The sequence below is a fragment of the Thermochaetoides thermophila genome (genome assembly GCF_000221225.1).
Source record: "Thermochaetoides thermophila DSM 1495 unplaced genomic scaffold scf7180000011806, whole genome shotgun sequence".
Taxonomy (NCBI): Eukaryota; Fungi; Ascomycota; class Sordariomycetes; order Sordariales; family Chaetomiaceae; genus Thermochaetoides; species Thermochaetoides thermophila.
Window position 1 is genome coordinate 360,152 of NW_006383023.1, and position 20,949 is coordinate 381,100.

The 20,949-nt window shown below is 53.7% G+C and overlaps 5 protein-coding genes across 5 annotated transcripts; 3 read left to right on the top strand and 2 right to left on the bottom strand.

The window, feature by feature from the left end:
• Positions 1–1,880: 1,880 nt before the first annotated feature.
• On the top strand, positions 1,881–3,099 carry CTHT_0001480 (uncharacterized protein; the record flags this gene model as incomplete). The annotated part of the gene is made up of 2 exons (XM_006690634.1): positions 1,881–2,756; positions 2,950–3,099. 2 exons carry the CDS (start codon positions 1,881–1,883, stop codon positions 3,097–3,099), a joined length of 1,026 nt encoding a protein of 341 aa, XP_006690697.1.
• Positions 3,100–3,237: 138 nt separating this feature from the next.
• CTHT_0001490 (uncharacterized protein) lies at positions 3,238–5,587 on the bottom strand (the record flags this gene model as incomplete). The annotated part of the gene is made up of 4 exons (XM_006690635.1): positions 3,238–3,256; positions 3,383–4,335; positions 4,572–5,389; positions 5,461–5,587. 4 exons carry the CDS (start codon positions 5,585–5,587, stop codon positions 3,238–3,240), a joined length of 1,917 nt encoding a protein of 638 aa, XP_006690698.1.
• Positions 5,588–6,253: 666 nt separating this feature from the next.
• CTHT_0001500 (aldehyde dehydrogenase-like protein) lies at positions 6,254–7,791 on the bottom strand (the record flags this gene model as incomplete). Its single annotated transcript, XM_006690636.1, has 3 exons — positions 6,254–7,344; positions 7,403–7,457; positions 7,513–7,791. 3 exons carry the CDS (start codon positions 7,789–7,791, stop codon positions 6,254–6,256), a joined length of 1,425 nt encoding a protein of 474 aa, XP_006690699.1.
• A 1,551-nt stretch (positions 7,792–9,342) lies between these two features.
• CTHT_0001510 (uncharacterized protein) lies at positions 9,343–12,002 on the top strand (the record flags this gene model as incomplete). The annotated part of the gene is made up of 5 exons (XM_006690637.1): positions 9,343–9,439; positions 9,522–10,207; positions 10,297–10,803; positions 10,869–11,600; positions 11,766–12,002. The coding sequence occupies 5 exons, from the start codon at positions 9,343–9,345 to the stop codon at positions 12,000–12,002; spliced, it is 2,259 nt and encodes a 752-aa protein (XP_006690700.1).
• A 1,082-nt stretch (positions 12,003–13,084) lies between these two features.
• Positions 13,085–17,509, top strand: CTHT_0001520 (xanthine dehydrogenase-like protein; the record flags this gene model as incomplete). The annotated part of the gene is made up of 3 exons (XM_006690638.1): positions 13,085–13,263; positions 13,337–15,652; positions 15,784–17,509. The coding sequence occupies 3 exons, from the start codon at positions 13,085–13,087 to the stop codon at positions 17,507–17,509; spliced, it is 4,221 nt and encodes a 1,406-aa protein (XP_006690701.1).
• Between the last annotated feature and the right edge of the window lie 3,440 nt (positions 17,510–20,949).

Genomic DNA, 20,949 nt, shown 5'->3' on the forward strand with positions numbered 1-20,949 from the left:
GCGATCAGTAGCAGTTTGTCACAGGCATGTCAGACAAATGATAGAGGCACTTCGTCGGGACCCGGAGTGTTAGATGTCGCCTCGAGGAAGCTGTCGGTAAGTTTGACGTCCGAGGGTGGGGTATTAAACCTGGTCCGAAAGTCTGGGGTAATTCTTGGTCCGGACCAAGTCAGTTTGGAGCCGGACCGAAAACCGGCTGGACGGAAGGCTTGGGCGGCAAGGTGGGCCACTCATTTCTCTACATTCAGGATGGAGAGTCCAATGACCGAAATCACTGATGGGCGGTTCATCCGAGAAGTCTTTGCGCCATTGCAGGATGCGACCCCAGTCGGATGGGGTAGCGACGGAAGCAGCCTGGTTTCTGTAGAAGCTCGTACGAGCCTCTCTGCAAGCTTCCTGGAGACTAAGGGATCCGAGTCTCTGGATACCTGGAGCGTCTCAGACGACCATAGAGTCCTCTTCGTGTGCGGACCAGGGGGAGCAGAGAAACGGCCCACTACTCCTTTTAGAGCGTCATAAAGGGGAAGATGCATTCCTGGTTCCTTCCAATGGCGACATCGATTTGGGTTGAGGAGAAGTCTCAGGAGGAATAATGGGGACGAGGTATGTGAAACATGTGGTCATAAATGATGTTTGGAGTTGTGTCGGAATGTGTAAGATTTGGTAAACTTTGTCCCTACAAAGGAGGGAGTTCTTTGGCTAGATCATCCGGACTGTTTGTGTTATGAAGGCTGATGTAGTACATCGATCCTCTTGGAATTATGATGATCCACTTAGACAATGTGAACATTTCAAGTACGAATCACTTTGAGCTCCTACATAGTCATTTGGCCTTCCCGTGAAGACACATCTTGCAAGACCATGTTTATGTGGATCACAGGTACCCCGTCTTATGTCTTGACGTAACATCGTGCCGGGGTTCCCGTAGGAAACTGACCCGTGGGCGGCTGAGAATAAGCTAAGTATAGCAGCGGATCTGCTACCGCAAAGGGCTGAGATTCGCAATCTACCAGGCATCTTAGCTCCTAAAACCGTAGAGTCACTGGCGTAGCAGTAGTATGTCCACCAACATGGGTCATCATACAAGTCTAGCGTCCACTAATGGTACCCTGGAAAAGAAACTAGAGCTAGTTTTAAGCACGTCGTACCTCTCTCTTCACCTGCCATTCTAACGTCACTCTCGCTCTCATAACTTCGGGCTTGGCTCTAACACCCATCTTCATCTCTCACAACAAAGATCCTGCCCCAATGTCTAGGCTAAAAATTCCCCCAGAAATCACTGTTCTCACCTCTAAGCCACGCCCGCCCGACCCAAAATGTATCAAAACCGACGTACGCTGCGCCCTCTGCAATGAAGTACCCCAGCAGGACGAGAAAGATATTTTTTTACGTCGCGCGTATGTAAACTCTTCTCTCACGAAGTAAAGATCAAAAACATACAATGACAAGTACGTCTTAACTCACTCACTCACCGTCTGGGAAGAGAGGTACAGTTCTCAGCAACCAAGATTACACCGCCCTCCGCGCATATACGTCCGCCTTCCGGGTGACCGTACGTCCACCCTTCAACAAGCATGTAGGGCCCCTGTATGGACGCCAAGCCATCGGCCAAGTCGGGCCCCTGTATGAGATGCCCTTGCTTGCGATCAACGACGGCAGCACCAATGATTAAGGGAAGTATTGTGCTACGGGCGAAACACTGGACTGGGGAAACGGAAGGCGGTTGAGCAGCAGGAGGAGGGGAAGTTGGGGTGGGTGCGCATCACGGTTGACTTGAGGGGGATAGTTAAGATCTGGCGGTTGGACGAGAAGCCGTCGTACAGAGGGAAGGGAGGTAGATCAGTGCGGGTTTGTGGTTGAGAGGGTGGAGGATTTGGAAGATGTCGTTGTCGAGGGGAAGGCAAGTCACTCAAATCCGCAATCCTCCCGACCCCAACCCTGATGATCAGACTAACGAACTCCAGTACCCCGCGCTCATACGCCTCTCCCTCCCCCCTAAGCACTCTCGACCCCCAAAAGGCTTCCATATTTGGAACACGCCTCACCCACCATCCCTCTTCCAGTGCCGTCTCTATTACCCTACAAGCCATAGCGTAAACACTTATGAGAACTACCCTGACCAAAGCTGTTTCCTCAAAGCCGTCCGCCTGAATCCCTCCAACCCCATCGAAGGGATTACCTTCTTCCTCCGTCCCGAAGATGGTAGGCCCCTGGGTATGCACGTGCACCATCCGGGGAATGGAAACGAAAAGAATACGGTGCTCCCACTCGGCCTGCCCCCCTTTCTCTGCCGAGGTGTCGAGTGGATATTCGCGCCCGTCGGCAAAACCGACCGGATTGTTGGATTCGGAATGCGACACACACGGCAGGGCACGGACGATGGGCGTGGTATTACGAAGATACGACATGCCATGTTACTAAGGCTGAAGCTGGCGGGAGACGCAGTAGCGGGGTATTTGATAGAGGATTACCCCGGTTGGATGGACCAATGTCTCGCTCAAGTCAAGGAGGGAGAGGCGGAGGGGGAGGGTACGTCTGCCGGGCCAGTGACGCTGGTATACGGCGTGCCTCATCATGGGACATATTGGGAATGGTTTGGCGGGTACGACGGGACCTATGACAACGAGGATGTTAGTTTCCAGCCGTCATTCCCAAGCCCGCCGGCCTTCGGCTTCTGGACACGCGTTCTTGAGTACCCGGTATCTTACCAAACTATCTATTCATGGGCGCCGCTGGATAACGTTGTGGAGGCAGTGGTATCCAGCTGGCAGCTTGAAGGCCAATGCAGGGGGGATCATTTTCGTCTATGAGGACGGCTCACGGCGAGCGATAGGTTTGTGTCAGCCAACTGATAAGCATCAGGTCTACCGGAATCCGAAAACGATTCACATGTGGGGCTCTGTAAATCCTTACTTTCCTTACCACCCGTGGTACTTTTGGAGAGTGCAGTTCACGTCGATCACGCTGGACTCTTACGATGACGAGCTCGAGCGTTCCTTTAAGGGATGGAAGGCCGCACCTCTTGAGGGTTACATTAAGCTTTGGTACGATATTGGTGATGCGGACAGTAGGCTGGTTATTACACCAACCCTCCTGTAGAAGGAAATGCGTTGGGTACTGCCCAGATGACCAGTTGAGAGGAAGCAATTTTGTCAACACTGATTTACGCACTTCCTACAATACCTGTCTGCGAAAATATTCTTTCAGAAGTCTCTCAGCCCCGCTGCGCCAGGGGCCCTATTCCATCTCGGGTTCCCTGTGAAACCGTTCTAAGCAAAATGTCAGCATGGCTAAACTTCCCCCTAATCGACAGGATTAACATCTACCTCGCCTACGATATGAATCCCAAGAGTATGTTCTCCGGTTCAGCCGTATCACACACTTCCCCTCGCCATTGACCAGCATGGCGACCAAGTCTTTCCCAGGAACCCTATGGGGAGCCACGTCTGTCTTCTTCCATTCATCCTGCTGGCCCGTCTGTATCCTGTCGTGTATTTCAGGGGGCAGCTCAGAAAAGTCGGTCGTCTGCGCGAAGAACACTTCACACATGGGAACACCCCGGTCGTTGGTCCAAGGCCGGTAAAACATAACCCTCGGGGCGTCGTACCGCTCACACGGATCATGGTTCACGCGGCATTGGCCCAGCGCACGCTGTGCTCCGTTGCCATACTCGATCAGGATCCCGCGGCAGATCCGCTTGTCTTGAGGAGAGAGGTATACCCATGCCGCGGCCACATCACTCAGCCAAGCCCAGGACAGACAGTCGCCGACGGGATTTTGTCCCTCGTCGTGGAGGTCGTAATCATCATCCCACAGCACTTGGTTAAACCAACGTGAACCCGGCCAATCCCCTCCAAAGTTATACCCATCCCATTGGTCCACCACATCTTGGTGGATGGCGCCAAAAAAAAGGAGATCGTACCCCGGTATTGGCTTGCCGAACAGCATGGTTATCGGCGCCCCCGCGGCCACAGAGCAGGTGTTACGTCTGTTCGGAGGTTGATGACGCTCACCGAGAAGAGCCCCGATGGTAACATCGCCGGCTAGTTGAAGCCGAAAGAGGAGTTTGCGCGGGCCAAGATTATTTGGATATTCTATTTGACGGTCCAAGACCGTGGACTGTTGGTCACCCAGGCCGATAATGCGGTCATTGGGGGAAACAGGGATATGAACCCAGACGAGACGATCTTGTTGCCATGGGGGGAATTGGTGAAGAGTCTCGCCAGCGGTGCTGTCGGTGTCGCGATGGATGTGGACACCCACGATGTTGGCGACCGGCTGGTCGATAAAGAAAGTTAGGCCGCGGATGTCGTGAAGGGGGATGCGGTCGATGATCTGAGGAAGGGGAGTCCATGGACAATAATAATTATTGCTGTGGAAACTCCCAAAATGCGTACTTGTGCATAAGAATTCCCAACGGGGTGGAACGGGGGTGTTCCACAAAATAAAACTCCCCCCGTAAATCGGCTCTCTATGGTTTGTAAACCTAAGACGCATTCGGCCATTCTGCGCAGGAATCTATCAGCTAAACACCAAGTTTGAAGCCGCAATAGGAGAGAATAAAAACGAACCTTGAGTTCGGCAAACACCTCTCCGAGCAAGTCCTGCTCCCTCACCAGCGCAAAAGCTTCATCCTGCGGCGATTCATCTATCCATGACGGCCGGTGAGGGAATCGCTCAACGCGTTTCAGCCCATTCGCGTCAACAGTCAGTCTCACGAACTCGTCCTCTATGAGCTTACTCTCCCTCTTCTCAACCTTCTCCAGCCGCCCTCCCCTCTCCCAGAAGCTCACACGTCTCAAAGATAGCGTGACCATGGGCTCGTCCCTCTCAGCCAGAATCCCCTCTACGACCTCCAAGATCCTCGGCACCCGCCAGATCCATGCCCCCTCCGAATAGCCCTTCACCATATCCAGCACCTCCTGTGGCAGCCGTTCCGCCAAGGTCCACGCAAACTGCGCAACGAGACCCCTCGGCGCTGGTTTATCTGCGCGGTCGACAGGCGAGGGCAAAAAATCCAGAGGCGGCGCGTAGCTCCAGGGCGTCTTCCATGCTGCGTGGGTCCACAAACGGTGTAGCGCCTGGTCGAAAGTGGGAGCCAAGCCTGCCGGCTGGAGCTGCTCGAGCTTTACCTGGAAGAGGGCAAAGCAGAGCTCGTGGAGAAGGATGGCTTCAGGTCGGGAGTCTGTTGGGTTAGAGAGATCCCCTCGGAAGTGAATGTATGTTAGCGGACGGTCTTCCTGTCCCTCAAGGGACGGGAAGGAGTACTTTGGGAGATTGAAGTTTGGGGGATTGGAGTCTAGGGTACTGGGGTCTAATGATCTCGGGGGTTCAAGGGTGAAGGGGCTGGTGTAGGCGCGGAGAGAGGTCAGGTCATGGTTTCCGAGGACTGGAAGGTTGCCATCAGCTTATGTGGCTGAGATTGTGGAGAGTGGTGATGAATTATGATGCCTCACGTACGCGCGATGGCAAGATGACCTTCGACGCGATGATTGCAAAGGGGACAGACGGTTTCCGTAAAAATTTTGGACCCTCTTTGAGGGGCGTCGATTGGGTCGGAGGACACAATCGTGAGGGCTACCCTCATGGTGAGTGTGAATGGTTACCTTTTAAAACTTGAATTCATAAGAGAGGATGAGTTGTTAGTTCTGAGATTGGGGTCAAGGTCAAGTGCTTGTACAACAAGATAAAGCAGCTACGGCCATGAGGGAAAAAAAAAAAAAAAAAGCCCATGACTGGTCAGTTCGCCCCAACCTCTTTTCTATCCCCACCTGGCTCCCACTAGAGCACTTGCAAACTTCCAGTTCCACAATCATATAAGCCACCCCAAGCTTCTTTCTTTCCAGCAAGATACCTATGACCGGGGAATGGTTGACGTAGCGGTATGTCCTCCGAACTTGCCATTGCGAGGCCATTCCTCAGGTCTCGGGTTTAACTCTTGCCACAAGTCCACGGTATTTCCGGACTTCAAGAGATTCAGTACTCCCTAATTTCTCCGGCCAGTTCGGTTACTTGGCTAGGCGTCCACCTCAAGCCGACCCCTTTCCTACTTACAAGCTCGCGCCGTGCCCCTTGTACCCCTGGTGATCCCGGGAAGCTGACAAAGAGGCCTCTTCCCGGATATTTTCTTTTTCTGTTCATGCTCACTTCTAAACGATCTCTGTTTGTAGTCGCCGTAGTAACAGAGCCTGATGGCCAGCGACCCAAGGTTCATCCATAGCTCAATCCTCAGGTAAATACATGACTTTACCCCTCACTTCTTAAAATACAAACACTTCGTATAAACATAACTCAGCAGCCCCTGCTTGCCCATCTCCCCTCCAAACCCGCTATCCTTCATGCCCCCAAAATACGCCGCATGGTGCGGCCTCTCGGACTGATTAATCCAAATACCTCCCGCCTCCAGCCTCCTCGCAATCCTCTCTGCATTTGCCAGATCCCTCGAGTAAACACTCGCCCCCAACCCGGCATTCGCCAGGTTTGCCCTCGCAACGACATCATCCTCATCCGACCACTCTAGCACAGGCAGCACCGGCCCAAACTGCTCCTCCTGCACAAGCTCACACTCCTCCGGTGGGTTCTTGACAATCGTCGGCGGCAGCCAGAACCCCTTCCCATCGGCCGTGACCTGGGCCGTCTGGCCTCCTGTGACGATCTCGTACCCTTTGGCCTTGCAGTCATCGATGATGCGCTTAACGATGCCATATTGGAGCTTGTTGGAAACGGGACCGAATAAGCTGAAGGCATGTCCGTCGGCCTGGATGGTGTAGCTTTTCTCGACCTCGGCGACTAAGCGCGACAGAAACTCGTCGTAGATGCTTTCGTGGACGTAGATCCTCTTGCTGGCAACGCAGACTTGCCCGGCATTGAAGAACGCCCCGCTGGCGACGCTCGGGACGGCGACGTCGAGATCTGCATCGGGGCAGACAATGCAAGCATCATTCCCCGCCAACTCGAGCGTCACCCTCTTGAGCGTCCCCGCGCAAGCGGCGAGAACTTTCTTCCCCGTCGCGATCGTCCCGGTAAAAGTGATCTTTGCGATGCCGGGGTGGGTGCAGAGCTTGGCCCCCACATCAGCGCCGCCGTTAAGGACCTGGAAGACGCCGGGAGGGAAAATGCCGCGCGACAGCTCGACCCATTTCATCACGGCGTAGGGCGTGAACGGCGAGGGTTTCACGATGACACAGTTGCCTGTGATGAGCGCCGAGACGATCTTCACGCTGGAGAGGATCAGAGGAAAGTTCCAGGGGCAGATGGCGCCTACGACGCCGAGGGGCTCGTGCGTTGCGATAATCTTAGTGGTGTCGTCTTCGTATTGGACGTTGTCTTCTAGGGGGTTTTGGGCTGGAGGGGTCAGTTGGGGGTTGACGGAATCAGGGAGAGTGGGAGGAGACAGACGTACAATACCAGATGCAATGGGTGATGCTGGTTTGGACGTCGATATCGGACATGAGTTTCTGAAGCATGTCAGCCCTCTGTTGTATGGCTGATCTTTCTGGTAGCTCGACATACCGACTTGCCGCTCTCGCGCATCAAGATGCTTGCCAACTCCTCAGCATGCTCCTTCAGCACATCGCCCAGCTTAACGAGGGCCGCCTGGCGCTCAGCAACAGTTGACTTGCTCCATGTCTTGAAGGCCTTTTGCGCAGCAGCAACAGCATCCTCGAAGTCCTTATCACTCGCAATAGGACATGGCCAGAGCTCTTCCTCGGTGCGCGGGTCAATGCCTCGGTGGTTTTCGCTGCTCTCGCGCAGCTCGTCGTTGACGATATTGTAGAACTTGAGCTCCATATTTACCATTTCTGTTCGCTGGACAATGATGGGAGGAGGGGGGGGGGGAGGGCGGCGGCGCGAGGTATCGACGTCCAAGAGTCCAGTTCCAGAAAGCGAGGTCAGACTATCCCTTTTTCTACCCCGGATCTTCCCAGGACATTGTTTAAATACCCCGGTGCCGCATCCTGTCTCCAACACCACCATGGCTACTACCTAGCCTACTGTGACCAATGCGACGCAGGCGGTGCAAATCGCATTGATGGATGACATGGCCGGGCCGGGGAGCACACGGCCGGTGCATGCGGTGCGGAGAATGAGGGGCTGCTACGTCGGTAGTGTTATGCCGCTACCGCTGCTGCCCTAGACTATTGAGGGTCGGGCTCCATCGTCCTGGGTCTTTTCTGTGCTTTGTGAAGTCTTTCAGGCACATTAGTAACGTAATGGGCCACAAGAAGACGGGATCTGGAACGGGGGATAAGTGAGAGATGGCATCATCTTCCTGGGTTCTTCTCTCTGTCCTCCAGCTACGCGTCGCAGGTGCTGCAGGAACGTCGCAGTCCTGGGGTGCTGTTGGTTTGGGATTCAGAAACGTGCCGACGGTGAGGTGGATGGTGCCCGGTAGACAAGTATCACGCATCATACTAACCAGAAACATTTCCGTCTTTCCATAAATGAAAAATAATCCGTGTAAAACAAGTCACGGTAGGGATCCGTAACCTCACACATGATTGCGTGCAACGCTGTTTAAGAGTCGCTCGCGTTACAGCTTTCCGAGATCCGTGATCTATCCATGGATCCGCCTCGTTGGCGGGGCCAGAGCTGTTGTCCCGGCAGGCTTGGCAGCAGGGTTTGGAGGAGACCGATCTTGGCGGGGATTGAGATAAGATCATGCTGACGAAGCATGGGGCTGATTGCGAAGAACGAAACTGTTCAGCCGTGAAGTGCTATCTTGCTTCATAATATCGGGATATTGAGCTCTCTGGTGAGACAATGGATTGTCTGCGATATCTCACTTCATGGTCTTGACGGGTGCCTAAAGTATTCACCGCATATACTCTTCCTCCCGTGAAACCCCTGTGGTAATAAGCAACCCTAACCCTTATCGGACCGTGAAGCCGACGCAGGCACACCATATCAGAGGTGATCGGCCCGTCCATCCGTGAGTCCTCCCCTCCAAGTCCCAATATCTTCCGGGCTTTCCTGCACAGAATAACCAGACAGTGAAAGACGATATATCTATATTCCCAAGACTTGTCGTTAAGTATCTTCTTCAATGAGCTGTGACTCTGCTGTTCTGAATTTGATATCCCGTGTGCCGCGATCAAGTATCATCTGACGTGGGTTTCGACGCGATAGCTGCCTCTGCTTTCTATTACTCGCGCTCTGCTTGCCTTGACCTCCAGATATTTCCATCAATCGAAGCTGTTAGCGAACAGGGGAATCCGGCTTAGTAATATCGAGTGCTTGCTCGCCTTTGGATTCCATATTCGGAACATCACTGTTGTCCTAACTATTTGTCATTACCTCCGCTGGTTGTGCTCACATCCTCTCAGGAGGACCAAAACCCCAATGCCAGAGAGAACAACGCAAATACTCATCGCTGAGCAGGGCAGGGTCTGCCCTCTATGTACCCTGATGCTGCAAGATGGAGACAAAGTGTGGGCCTGTATGTTTCCTATCTATGCACTTACCAAAGCATTTGTCCGTCCAAACCTCTGCTTCCTTCACTGACCTCGTCATTGTCAAAGGCACCGGGAACAACACCAGGTCCTGGGAGCGCGAGTTCGTCCTGAAGCTTGTCAAGGGCGACCCAAGAGAGGCCGTCAAAGAGATTCCGTCTGACCAGAAAGCTGTCCCTTTGCCTAGCGCTGATATAGCATACCATCGCGCTTGTCATCGTCTCATTAGGGAAAATATGGGAACAGCGTGGTATCTCGAGGCCATCTTGAAGCATGACTTTTGCAACGATTGGGTTATCTGGTACCATACCAAACAAAGGCCTGCCATCCTGAAAGCAGCCATCGTTCCAGCACTCGAAGCCGAGTTTCGACCTGCCCAGGGAAAGCTCCCGTATGAGATATGGTTCCGGATTGCGGGGTACTTAATGTCCGAGTTTATCGTTGCGCAAGTGCTGAACGTGACCGACAGGACGATCGGCACGACAGTGGAATTCGATGTGACGAGGGACGTATACGCAACGTTTGTGAAGGTCCTGGGCAATGTCTACATCAAGCGGATTCGGAACTTGAAATCTAATGAGAAGCCAGAGGCCAGGGAGTACCGTATTTTGGCCGCGCAATCCGCTCATCCGGCACGGATAATGTACGTCGGGCGTGATCATTTAGGCATTCGAAAGGTGCAGTTCGCTGTGCCTGGTCGTACCCTGCCTGGTCCGAATTCCGTTCCTGGTGTCTGGTGGCAGCGCTGGAATTTAGTGAGAGAGAATATGTTTCAATGCATGCCTGATGTCGGTGCCCCGAATCATCTCGCGGCTTATCCCTTGCCCAACTAACAAGCTCGCAGTCCGGTAAACTCCGAAACATGATGATCTGTCGTGCATTTAACAAGAAGATAGGGCCTCGTCCCAACGACAAGATAGCTCGAAGCGAAATGCTCTTCCCTGTCCGCGACACCCAGCCACTCACTTTCGTATCCGAGATGGACCTGGCAGCAATACCATTGCGGATGCAGCGCCTGAGGCCATTCAGCTTAGAAGATTGGCGCCCGGATAGCCTGAGGAACGTTATTGCTGTGTGCGATCCCGAAGTCAAGGGCCATACTTTCATGCACCGTGTAGGGCTCAACGAGCCTGGAACGATTGGATACTCAGTTGCGGTGACCAAGTATGGGATACAAAAGATTTTGGTACACAGAGAGGAATACACATTTCCAGAATACCGGTACTGGATACGGGATGAACCGGAGTGGTGCTGCTGGGTTTATATGCCGATGAATGTGGGGGAGCATATCACCCAGATCTGTGCCTCACCCAGCCATATGTTGAATAAAGACAAGAGTACTGGACTGACGGTAAGTTCCATTTCTTGCTCACCTCCCAACACATGGCAAGTTGCTGAACTTGTGTTTTTCTCCAGTTTATTACCAACCGCAACCGAGCTAGATATTTCAGCCGATGGGCCACGCCCGATCCCACTTGGGCTGATGCGGGGATCCTGAGAGACAACAACAATGAGACCTACCTCTACGACTGCCTTTACAAGCCCAATGCCACAGGGGATTCCATGTACTACGGCGTTGGCCGCCAACCCAAGGACCGTAGTATAGTAGTGCATCTTGCTTTCAAGGGTTCCGATCTCAGACTAGAAAAATGCAACTACCGCTATCCACTCACCCCAACGACCATTCCACTGGATGATCAAAACGCTTGGTTTTTTTCGTGCTGTTCGCTGAAGGATGTTGTGAAGATTACGCTGTGCGTGAGCCGTGAGAGCGCCGACGAGGAGCAGCGGTTGAGACGGGAAAAGGGGTTCTGGCTACTCCCCCCGTCTTCTAATGATCGCTCCTCGCCCCAAGCAGCCGCTGCCCCTCCTCCGGGCGCTGTTCTCGGCATGCTCCTCGAGTATGCCAACGGCGACAAGGAATCTGTCGGCTCGTTCCGCTTCGACTGGGCTACGAGCGTGCCCCCAATGGAGGTGGTGGACGCGCCCGGCCAGGCGCTATACATAGGGTACACGCGCGATCAGGCCGCGTGGGTCCGGCAGGTCCGCCTCGGGCCGCCTTCGGAGGATGAGCGGTTCTTGTTACGTTGGAAGAAAGTTCCATGGGATGGGATGCTCGAATGGTGGGTTTCGGGTGTTGGGATGGAGGTGAGGCATGTGGATAAGGAGAGTGGTCAAGGGGGAACACATCAAGGTTAGGGTTGGATAGTACTGAACAACTGCCTCGCCGCAAAAAGAAAATAAAAATAAAAATTAAAAAAATAAAAAAAAATCATAAAATAGGCCGGATCTCTGACGCGAAATTGTAGGTAGTTAAAACTTCTGGGATTCTCCGACAACGGCGTCCCCACCAACGGCGGACGGCGCACAGCGGAAGCGGCCGACGACGGCAGCGAGTTGGCGGTGGCCGAAAGCGCTGTCACGGAAGCAGGCGGGCAGCTAGCGGTACCTGGCGGGCGGCGGGTGGGGCATTCGCAATCAAGTGGGGCTGATAAGGGACAGCAGAGCGGGGTGGCGGGCCATCCAGCCAGCTGGGATACCCCACTCTAGAGCGATAAGGTTAGACCGGCCAGTGACGGCGATGGGATTGTGACGGCAGCTGTGATGTGAATTTGTGATTGATGGGGATGACAGATTGCGTGGGGATGGGCATGGAGAAGGCATACCGCAGCGGCGGCCAACGAGAGGGAGGTGTGTCTGTCGTGGCTGCTGAGATCCGGGACTTTCGATTTGCTCATGGCAGGGACTAGGAAGCCATTGTGCAGTACGTATTGTGAGTGTGTTGGGAGTTTTGGGGGGAAGGGGTGGGAGGGAGGTGGTCTAGATGTAGGGGAGAAGCTTTATCTTGCATACCTGACGGAGACACCGGACTCAGCCCGGGTCTTTCTCAACGTCATCGCTTGCTAGAACTCTAAAGGAGGCGAGAACTACACGCCGCGTGCCGGGTTGGCTCTGCTGCGATCCCTGCCGGTTCCCCGCACGTGGAGAGGATAAGGCTCCCTGGACCTGGTTCAACTGGTTTGTTGTTATGCATTCATTCGTCCCAAGGCTTTGTCGATCTGTAATCTGTTGCGCTGTGCGAAGGAAAGAGGGGGGGGGTTTTCCGGCTTGCGAGCATTTACTTATGTGTCCGCATGTCCCCAAGCCTGAGTGCTTCGTGGAAGAAGAGGGATGCTTTCGCTCTGTTCTCCTTCGGCTCTTCTGGTTTCTTGGATAACTCCTTGACCTTGACTTGGGCTTTTACTGCCTGGATCTGAACCTGGTTTGTTGCCACCCGATCCATACGGAATTTCTTGAAGAACAACTTCAACATCTGATTCAATCGACGACGTACCTCTCCGCTGGACGGGGCTTGATGCGTGTTGGACGACATTGCCCCGCCTGAGCAACGCACGACACACACACACACACGCACACACAGAGTTTCGGTGTTACACACTCTTACATACCCTACTTCGATACCCATCCGAGAATTACCTACCTACCTACCTACCTACCTACCTACCCTCCAACCGTACCTGATACCAACAGAAAGACCAGGCTCGGGAGCTTACAGCATCGGGACCAGCTAGACATACTCACATACAAAACAATCACATACATTTCCCTTCTCTCAGTTCACAATCCACACCATGGCCCCCTCAGCCATCGACCCCGACGCGCCTCGTCCAGCTCCAGGCCAGCTAAGCACTGACTTCGACGACACCATCCGCTTCTACCTTAACGGCACACGCGTCGTGCTTGACAACATCGACCCCGAGATCACCTTGCTCGAATACCTTCGCGGAATCGGTCTGACAGGGACCAAGCTGTAAGCCTCCCCCCACTCGTCCTAGCTTTCTCCCAAGCCATCTTGCTGACATCCCCCCTCCCCCTCCCTTCAGTGGATGCGGCGAAGGCGGTTGCGGCGCCTGCACTGTCGTCGTGTCACATCTCAACCCAACTACGCAGAAAATCTACCACGCTAGCGTTAACGCATGCTTAGCGCCCCTCGTCTCGGTCGATGGGAAACATGTCATCACCGTCGAGGGCATCGGCAACGTGAAGCGGCCGCATCCGGCTCAGGAACGCGTGGCCAAGGGGAATGGCTCTCAGTGCGGATTCTGTACACCCGGGATTGTCATGAGCTTGTATGCCCTGCTCAGGAATAGTGAAGGGAAGGACTTGACCGAGGAAGAGGTCGAAGAGGCGTTTGATGGTAATTTGTGCCGGTGTACGGGGTATAAGCCTATTTTGGATGCAGCGAGGACTTTTGTGGGGGAGACGAATAAGAAGACTTTGAAAGGGTGTGGGAGGGCTGGGGGATGTTGTATGGAGGAGAAGATGAGCGAGCCCGCCGCCGGGGGGTGTTGCAAGTCTGATGGGCCGAAGACTGGTGGTGGGTGTTGCATGGAGAGCAAGCCCAAGACCAGCAGCGGTTGTTGTATGGGAAATGGGGAGAAGCCGGCTGGCGGATGCTGCATGGACAAGTTGAAGGTCGATGGAGACCGGGACATCAAGAAGTTCACACCGCCAGGGTTTATCGAGTACAACCCCGACACGGAGCTTATCTTCCCTCCAGCGCTCAAGAAGCACGAGTTCCGCCCGCTGATGTTTGGCAACAAGCGCAAGAAGTGGTTCCGGCCGGTCACCCTCGACCAGTTGCTTGAGATCAAGGCTGCTTACCCCGACGCAAAGGTCATCGGTGGCAGCACCGAGACACAGATTGAGATTAAATTCAAGGCCCTACAGTACCCCGTGTCGGTATACGTTGGGGATATCGCTGAGCTACGGCAGTACAAGTTCCACGACAGCCATCTCGAGATCGGCGCCAACATCAGCCTGACTGACCTCGAGCACATCTGTCTTGATGCCGTCAAGCACTACGGCGAGGCCAAGAGCCAAGTGTTTAAGGCCATCTACAAGCAGCTCAAGTACTTCGCGGGAAGGCAAATCCGCAACGTGGGCACCCCAGCCGGCAACTTGGTCACTGCGTCCCCTATCTCTGACCTCAACCCCGTCCTGATGGCCGCCGAGGCTGTGCTTGTCGCCAAAACACTCGACGAGACAACTGAGATCTCGATGGCCAACTGGTTCAAGGGCTACCGACGGACTGCCCTCCCCCAAAACGCAGTGCTGGCCTCGATCCGCATCCCCGTCACCCGCGAGAAAGGCGAGTTCATCCGCTCGTATAAGCAATCCAAGCGCAAGGACGACGACATCGCCATCGTGACTGGCGCTCTGCGCGTCAGAATCGATGACGATGGCGTTATCGAGGACGTGAACCTTGTCTACGGCGGTATGGCGCCTACCACGGTGTCGGCTAAGCAAACGAACGAGTTCCTCAAGGGCAAGAGGTTTGCCGAGCTGGAGACCCTCGAAGGAGCGATGAATTCCTTGGGTAGGGAATTCGACCTGCCGTATGGTGTCCCCGGCGGCATGGCGACATACCGTAAGTCCCTCGCGCTTGGGTTCTTTTACCGGTTTTATCACGAGGTCATGCAGGCTCTTCATCCCGAGGCGGCGGACATGGAGGCCGTGCCGGAGGTCGAGAGGCAGATCGCTCGTGGAAGGGAAGACCGTGAGGCAGCCGTTGAGTACATGCAGGAGACGCTGGGCAGGTCAAATCCCCATGTTGCGGCGCTGAAGCAGACGACGGGCGAGGCGCAGTACACGGATGATATCCCCCCGCTGAAGAACGAGCTGTATGGCTGTCTCGTGTTGTCAACGAAGGCGCATGCCAAGTTGAAGAGTGTTGATTGGAGCGCTGCGCTGGAGGTTCCGGGAGTAGTTGATTATGTTGATCACAAGGATATGCCGTCTCCACGGGCGAATCGCTGGGCTGCGCCGCACTTCGATGAAGTCTTCCTTGCGGAGGATGAGGTCTATACCGCGGGCCAGCCGATCGGGTTGATCCTGGCGACGTCGCCGCAGCGCGCGGCGGAGGGGGCACGGGCAGTCAAGATTGAATATGAAGAGCTGCCAGCCGTGTTTACGATTGAGGAGGCGATTGAAGCCGGCAGTTTCTTTGACTTTTATCGCGAGATTAAGAGGGGCGATGTGGAGGAGGCGTTCAAGAACTGCGATTATGTGTTTACGGGGACGGCCAGGATGGGTGGGCAAGAGCATTTTTATCTCGAGACGCAGGCGGCGGTGGCCATTCCCAAGCCAGAGGATGGAGAGATGGAGATTTGGTCTAGTACCCAGAATCCTAGTGAAGCGTAAGTCTTGGACGAGGATCCCCTTACCTCCCTCCCTCTCCATCCCCCTCTCTCCCCCTCTCTTTACACCCAACCCCCCCCCCCGGGGCGCCGGGGGAACATTGAAAAAGGTGATACTAACGGAGATACAGGCAAGAGTATGCCGCCCAGGTGTGCGGTGTCCAGGCCAACAAAGTTGTCGTCCGCGTCAAGCGCCTCGGAGGCGGCTTCGGCGGCAAGGAGAGCCGCTCGGTGCAGCTCAGTTCGATCCTGGCGCTGGCGGCGAAGAAGACGCGCCGTCCTGTCCGTTGCATGCTCACCCGTGAGGAAGACATGGTCACATCCGGCCAGCGTCATCCATTCCTGGGTCGTTGGAAGGTCGGTGTCAACAAGGACGGAAAGATCCAAGCTTTGGATGTCGACATCTACAACAATGGCGGCTGGTCATGGGATCTGAGCTCTGCCGTGTGTGAGCGCGCTATGTCGCATGTCGATGGTTGCTACTATATTCCGAATGTGTATGTCAGGGGCCGGATTTGCAAGACTAACACCGTGTCGAACACCGCGTTCCGTGGATTTGGCGGTCCCCAGGGCATGTTCATCGCCGAAACGTACATGTCTGAGGTGGCGGACCGGCTTGGAATGCCGGTCGAGAAGTTCCGCGAGATCAACTTCTACCAGCGTGGCCAGCTCACCCACTTCAACCAGTCCATTGTCGACTGGCATGTGCCCCTGATGTGGGAGCAGGTGCAGAAAGAGGCAGACTACGCTGCGCGCCGCGAGGCCGTCGACAAGTTCAATGCCACACACAAGTGGCGCAAGCGTGGTCTGGCTCTCATCCCAACGAAGTTTGGCATCTCCTTCACCGCGCTGTGGTTCAACCAAGCCGGCGCACTGGTCCACATCTATCAAGACGGCTCCGTCCTCGTCGCCCACGGCGGTACGGAGATGGGCCAGGGCCTGCACACCAAGATGACCATGATCGCTGCCCAGGCTTTGGGTGTCCCCATGGAGGACGTCTACATATCCGAGACGGCCACTAACACCGTTGCCAACACCTCCCCAACCGCGGCATCAGCTTCGTCCGACCTGAACGGCTATGCTATCTACAACGCCTGCGCCCAACTCAACGAGCGCCTTGCCCCCTACCGCGCCAAGCTCGGCCCCAACGCGTCCATGAAGGACATTGCGCATGCTGCGTACCACGATCGCGTCAACCTCTCCGCGCAAGGGTTCTACAAGACGCCTGAGATTGGTTATGACTGGACCAAGAACGAAGGTAAAATGTTCTTCTACTTCACCCAGGGCGTTGCCGCCGCCGAAGTCGAGGTCGACACCCTCACTGGCAGCTCAACCTGCTTGCGCGCAGACATCAAAATGGACGTGGGCCGCTCCATCAACCCCGCAATCGACTACGGCCAGATCCAGGGCGCCTTTGTCCAGGGCATGGGACTCTTTACCATGGAAGAGTCGCTGTGGCTCAGGCAAGGACCGATGAAAGGGAATTTGTTTACCCGCGGCCCGGGCGCGTACAAGATTCCTGGTTTCAGGGATATCCCGCAAGAGTGGAATGTGAGTTTGCTGAAAGGGGTAGAGTGGCAGGAATTGAGGACTATTCAGAGGAGTAGGGGCGTCGGGGAGCCGCCTTTGTTTTTGGGGAGTGCGGTGTTCTTTGCGATTAGGGATGCGTTGAAGGCAGCAAGGAAGGAGTTTGGAGTCGAGGCGGAGGTCGGCGTCGATAGGGAAGATGGGGGGCTGTTGAGGTTGGTGAGTCCCGCGACGGCGGAGAGGATCAGGCTGGCATGTAAGGATCCCATTGTTGAGAGGGCGAGAGTTGTGCCGAAGGAGGGAGAGGAGGGGTTTTTTATTGCTATTTGAGTGTGAGTTGATTCGGGAGTTGGCGTTGAGGTGGGGGTTTGTTTGACTTTGATTTCCTTTTGAGTTGCTTGTGATGTTCTGTAGTTATGTGTTAGTTTTGAGCTATTGGGTCTTATTATAGTTTGTGTGTTGCAATTCCACCATACTTTAGGCCGCATCTTCTTCTTTGGTTCTCCATGATGGTCAGTATGTTGGCCCCAGGGATATCTTGTTTCCTCAATGCAGAATGTCCCATTGTCAACTAGATCCATCTTACAGAGAGATGCCACAAGTCATTAAGATCATGCCTGATTCATAGGAGTTGTGGGGAAGTTTGCTAGCTTCACTCTTTCTTGAATTTTAAGCCTCTCTCCCCCTGCTTAAATTTTCTCCCATCTTTTTATGCCCTCCTTTTACCCCAGATCCCCTTGTTGTCATTGTGGTCCTGCTAACTCGTTTAACTTACATGACCAAGGGAACAAAATAAGATAAATGGAATACTATATTTATAAGGGAACTGCTGTACTCACTTTCCTCACAGCTTTGTCTCGCAGATCAGACGAAAGAGACATCCACTTGACAAACCAAATATCCCACTTTTATCACCTTCACTCTTTGAGGGGCAGATCAGATTTTGTACCAATCCCTTAGCTCCCTTTCGTTTGATCGCCAACCCGTCTAGCCTCCTTCCCAAGGTGCTTTATGATCGAGTTGTCAAGACAGTCTCCGCTGGTGGATGTCCAGGGCTTCTTCCTATATTTTGAGTGCCTTAACATGAAGCATTCTTCGTTTGCTTCTCCAGCGGCCCAGCCGGTCTTGGTAGGAAGCTCCTCCTGGCGGACTACTCTAGAGTCGACGCAGAAGCGATACCCCGGGGTCACCAAGATATTGGCAGCCAGCAGTCCTTCCTATCGACAGCGAGTCTGTCACGCGGACATGGCAATCCAAGGAAAATGGATATCTTGACTGCCAAACACAAGGGACACCAGAGTTAGAATAATTGTGAGCGGCACGAACCCGTGGTTGACCCAGGAGGTATCTGGAAGCCGCATGACCGTAAAGAATGAACCGGATGACCCAGAAGATTCTATAAAGGAAGCTAGTCGGACACGACAGACTTCTCTTGGTTATCCTCTCCCTAACACAAAGACACTGAGGGCCAAGGAAGATTATTGCACGTATCAATTGACTTCGTTGTGCACCCCACATCGCTAGTGGCTATCATTCTAACCCATTTGACCCACTGTCGATTTCTGCCTGCACCAGACCAAGTCCCCCATTACACAACCTTATTTATTCGAGGCCTCTCGGCCGTTCCACTGCTCCTTCGCTAGTAGAACCCTTGGCCGTAACAGCTAGCTGTTCACTGATAGCGTTAGCCAAAGGCCCGACAGCCCTTCCTGGCAACGTTGGCTGGCTTCAAGAAGATAGCTTGGTCTCGGTCCCGGGCCGCAGCCGGCGGGGGCTCAAGTCCTGAAGGAGGGCCTAGAGCAGGGCCTGGGCCGGAGCGGAAACGGGAGCATGCGCGGGAGCGGGGTCACCAAGGGTCAATAACTGTTGGATGTACAAAAAAACGTCAAGTGGATGAGAGTATTTACTTGGGCGTTGCCCTACAGAATACGTGGCCCTGAGGGGATCTGTCAAGCACAATGGGGTACCGCAGACTAACAACGCTCTGCCTTCTAAACTACACATGCGTGAGGGCAGATAAGCATGGCTCTTATATAAGGTCAAGCGTGCACTTGACCTCAGTGGAGCCGGGGCTGACCGAGGCAGGTCAACGGTGACCAAGCTGTGGTCACTTGCAGTTAGCAGTAACGCCATCCTTGGGTCTGGACTCGTTTTCGCGGCCCTGGTACCCCGCCTTCGATAAGCTGGTTTCGGTCGACCTCCGTTTTTTTGCAGGTTCTGATTCCGTCCTTGCCCCTTGACCGGGCAGCCCGTGGTGCAGTCTACGCTTTGAAGCAGCGTCGTAGTGGTGGTGGTATCAGTGATAGTGATAGTAGTAGTGATGCAAGCTGCGGTACCCGGTCTAGTTTCGAAGAGACAAAGACATTGGTCATAGGGCAGGAGTCTTAAACTTTCGATGCTAGGGAAATTGTAATGAACACCTTATGAATCGTAGCCGACTTCTATTGCTTTCTGCTGGGTCTTTTCCCGACATGCAGTTACAACTCAGGAACTCTCACAAAACAGTCACAATGAAGGCCCGATCGAACTGACATGCGTAGCCCTGTACGTACTGTCTCAAAGTGTTGGCGATTGAGGGATGTTAAGTTTGGCATCCCTCTTGTCAGTAAGAAGCGGTGATGATCGGGCTTTACTTAGGCTCCCCATGTCTCCATCCACGTAGATCACACAGACAAGGGCCTAATGTCTAATCGATCTCGATCAATACCGCAGATAGGGCTAGTTGCACTGACAAAAACATCTTAGAATGGATTGAAAAAGAATGGAGATTGATGAAAGGGGCTTGTGAAAGTGTGAGCGACGAGGTGGAAGGCAAAGCGAGCTTGAGTTAACTACGCTCAGTGAAAAGGATATCGTGCCTAGAATGATTCTAGTCAATTTATTTGACCCTACCTGCTTTTGGCTTTGACCTCACGTAGCACCTACCGCTATCCCAAGAGGTAAATGATTTTTACGGTGACCTTGTTGATGATCTGGCTAGGAAAAGCCCGCTATCAAACAAACAATGATGGCTATGGCTTGCTCGAAGTCCACCAATATTTTATCAAGTTTATCAGTAAACTGTCGTCCAAGAAGCCCTTGATCAGAAATATGATATGAAGACGTTCTGCCCGAGCAACTGCTATCGACAACCCCTGACCATTAGAGGCATCAGCGGCTACAAAACAAAGTATTCTCGTAACAGGTACACAGTTGGCTGTTTAGGAGAGGATCAAAGAAACGGGTCTGTCATCAGTGACAAATTATGTTCAACTGTTATCATGTTTTACTAGCGGATTTCCTATGTCCACTGCAGCCATTTAACAACTATCGTAGACTAGGAGCGTGAAAGGAAGCTACATAAGTGAAGTCATGAGTGTTTAAAGCTAGTAATCATGTCTTTCCATATGTATCAGTTGTTTCAACACAAGATCGTGCTAGGAAGAGGGGGTTTGAAAAATTCAAGCAGTTTCATTCAATGTTGGTGTTTCTGCAAGCCCGGCTGTAGTGTGTGATCGTCAAGACAAATACAATAGTTATGACCTTCTGAACTGTTGGATCAAAAACGTTTCTGTCCAGACGTAGAAACAAGTGTTAGCGACCAAATAATGCTCCGATTTGCATCGCCCTCTCTGTGCCAGCATCTGCCAAAGCCATCAAGCTGAACGATCACTCCGCCCGCTGTGGCCGTTCAGCTGTGCACATCAAAACCCGTCACAAGAGCACCATATGGGCTTGTGTACATCATATCCCTAGTCCCGTGCCTGGCGAGGATAGCAAGATCTGCCTAC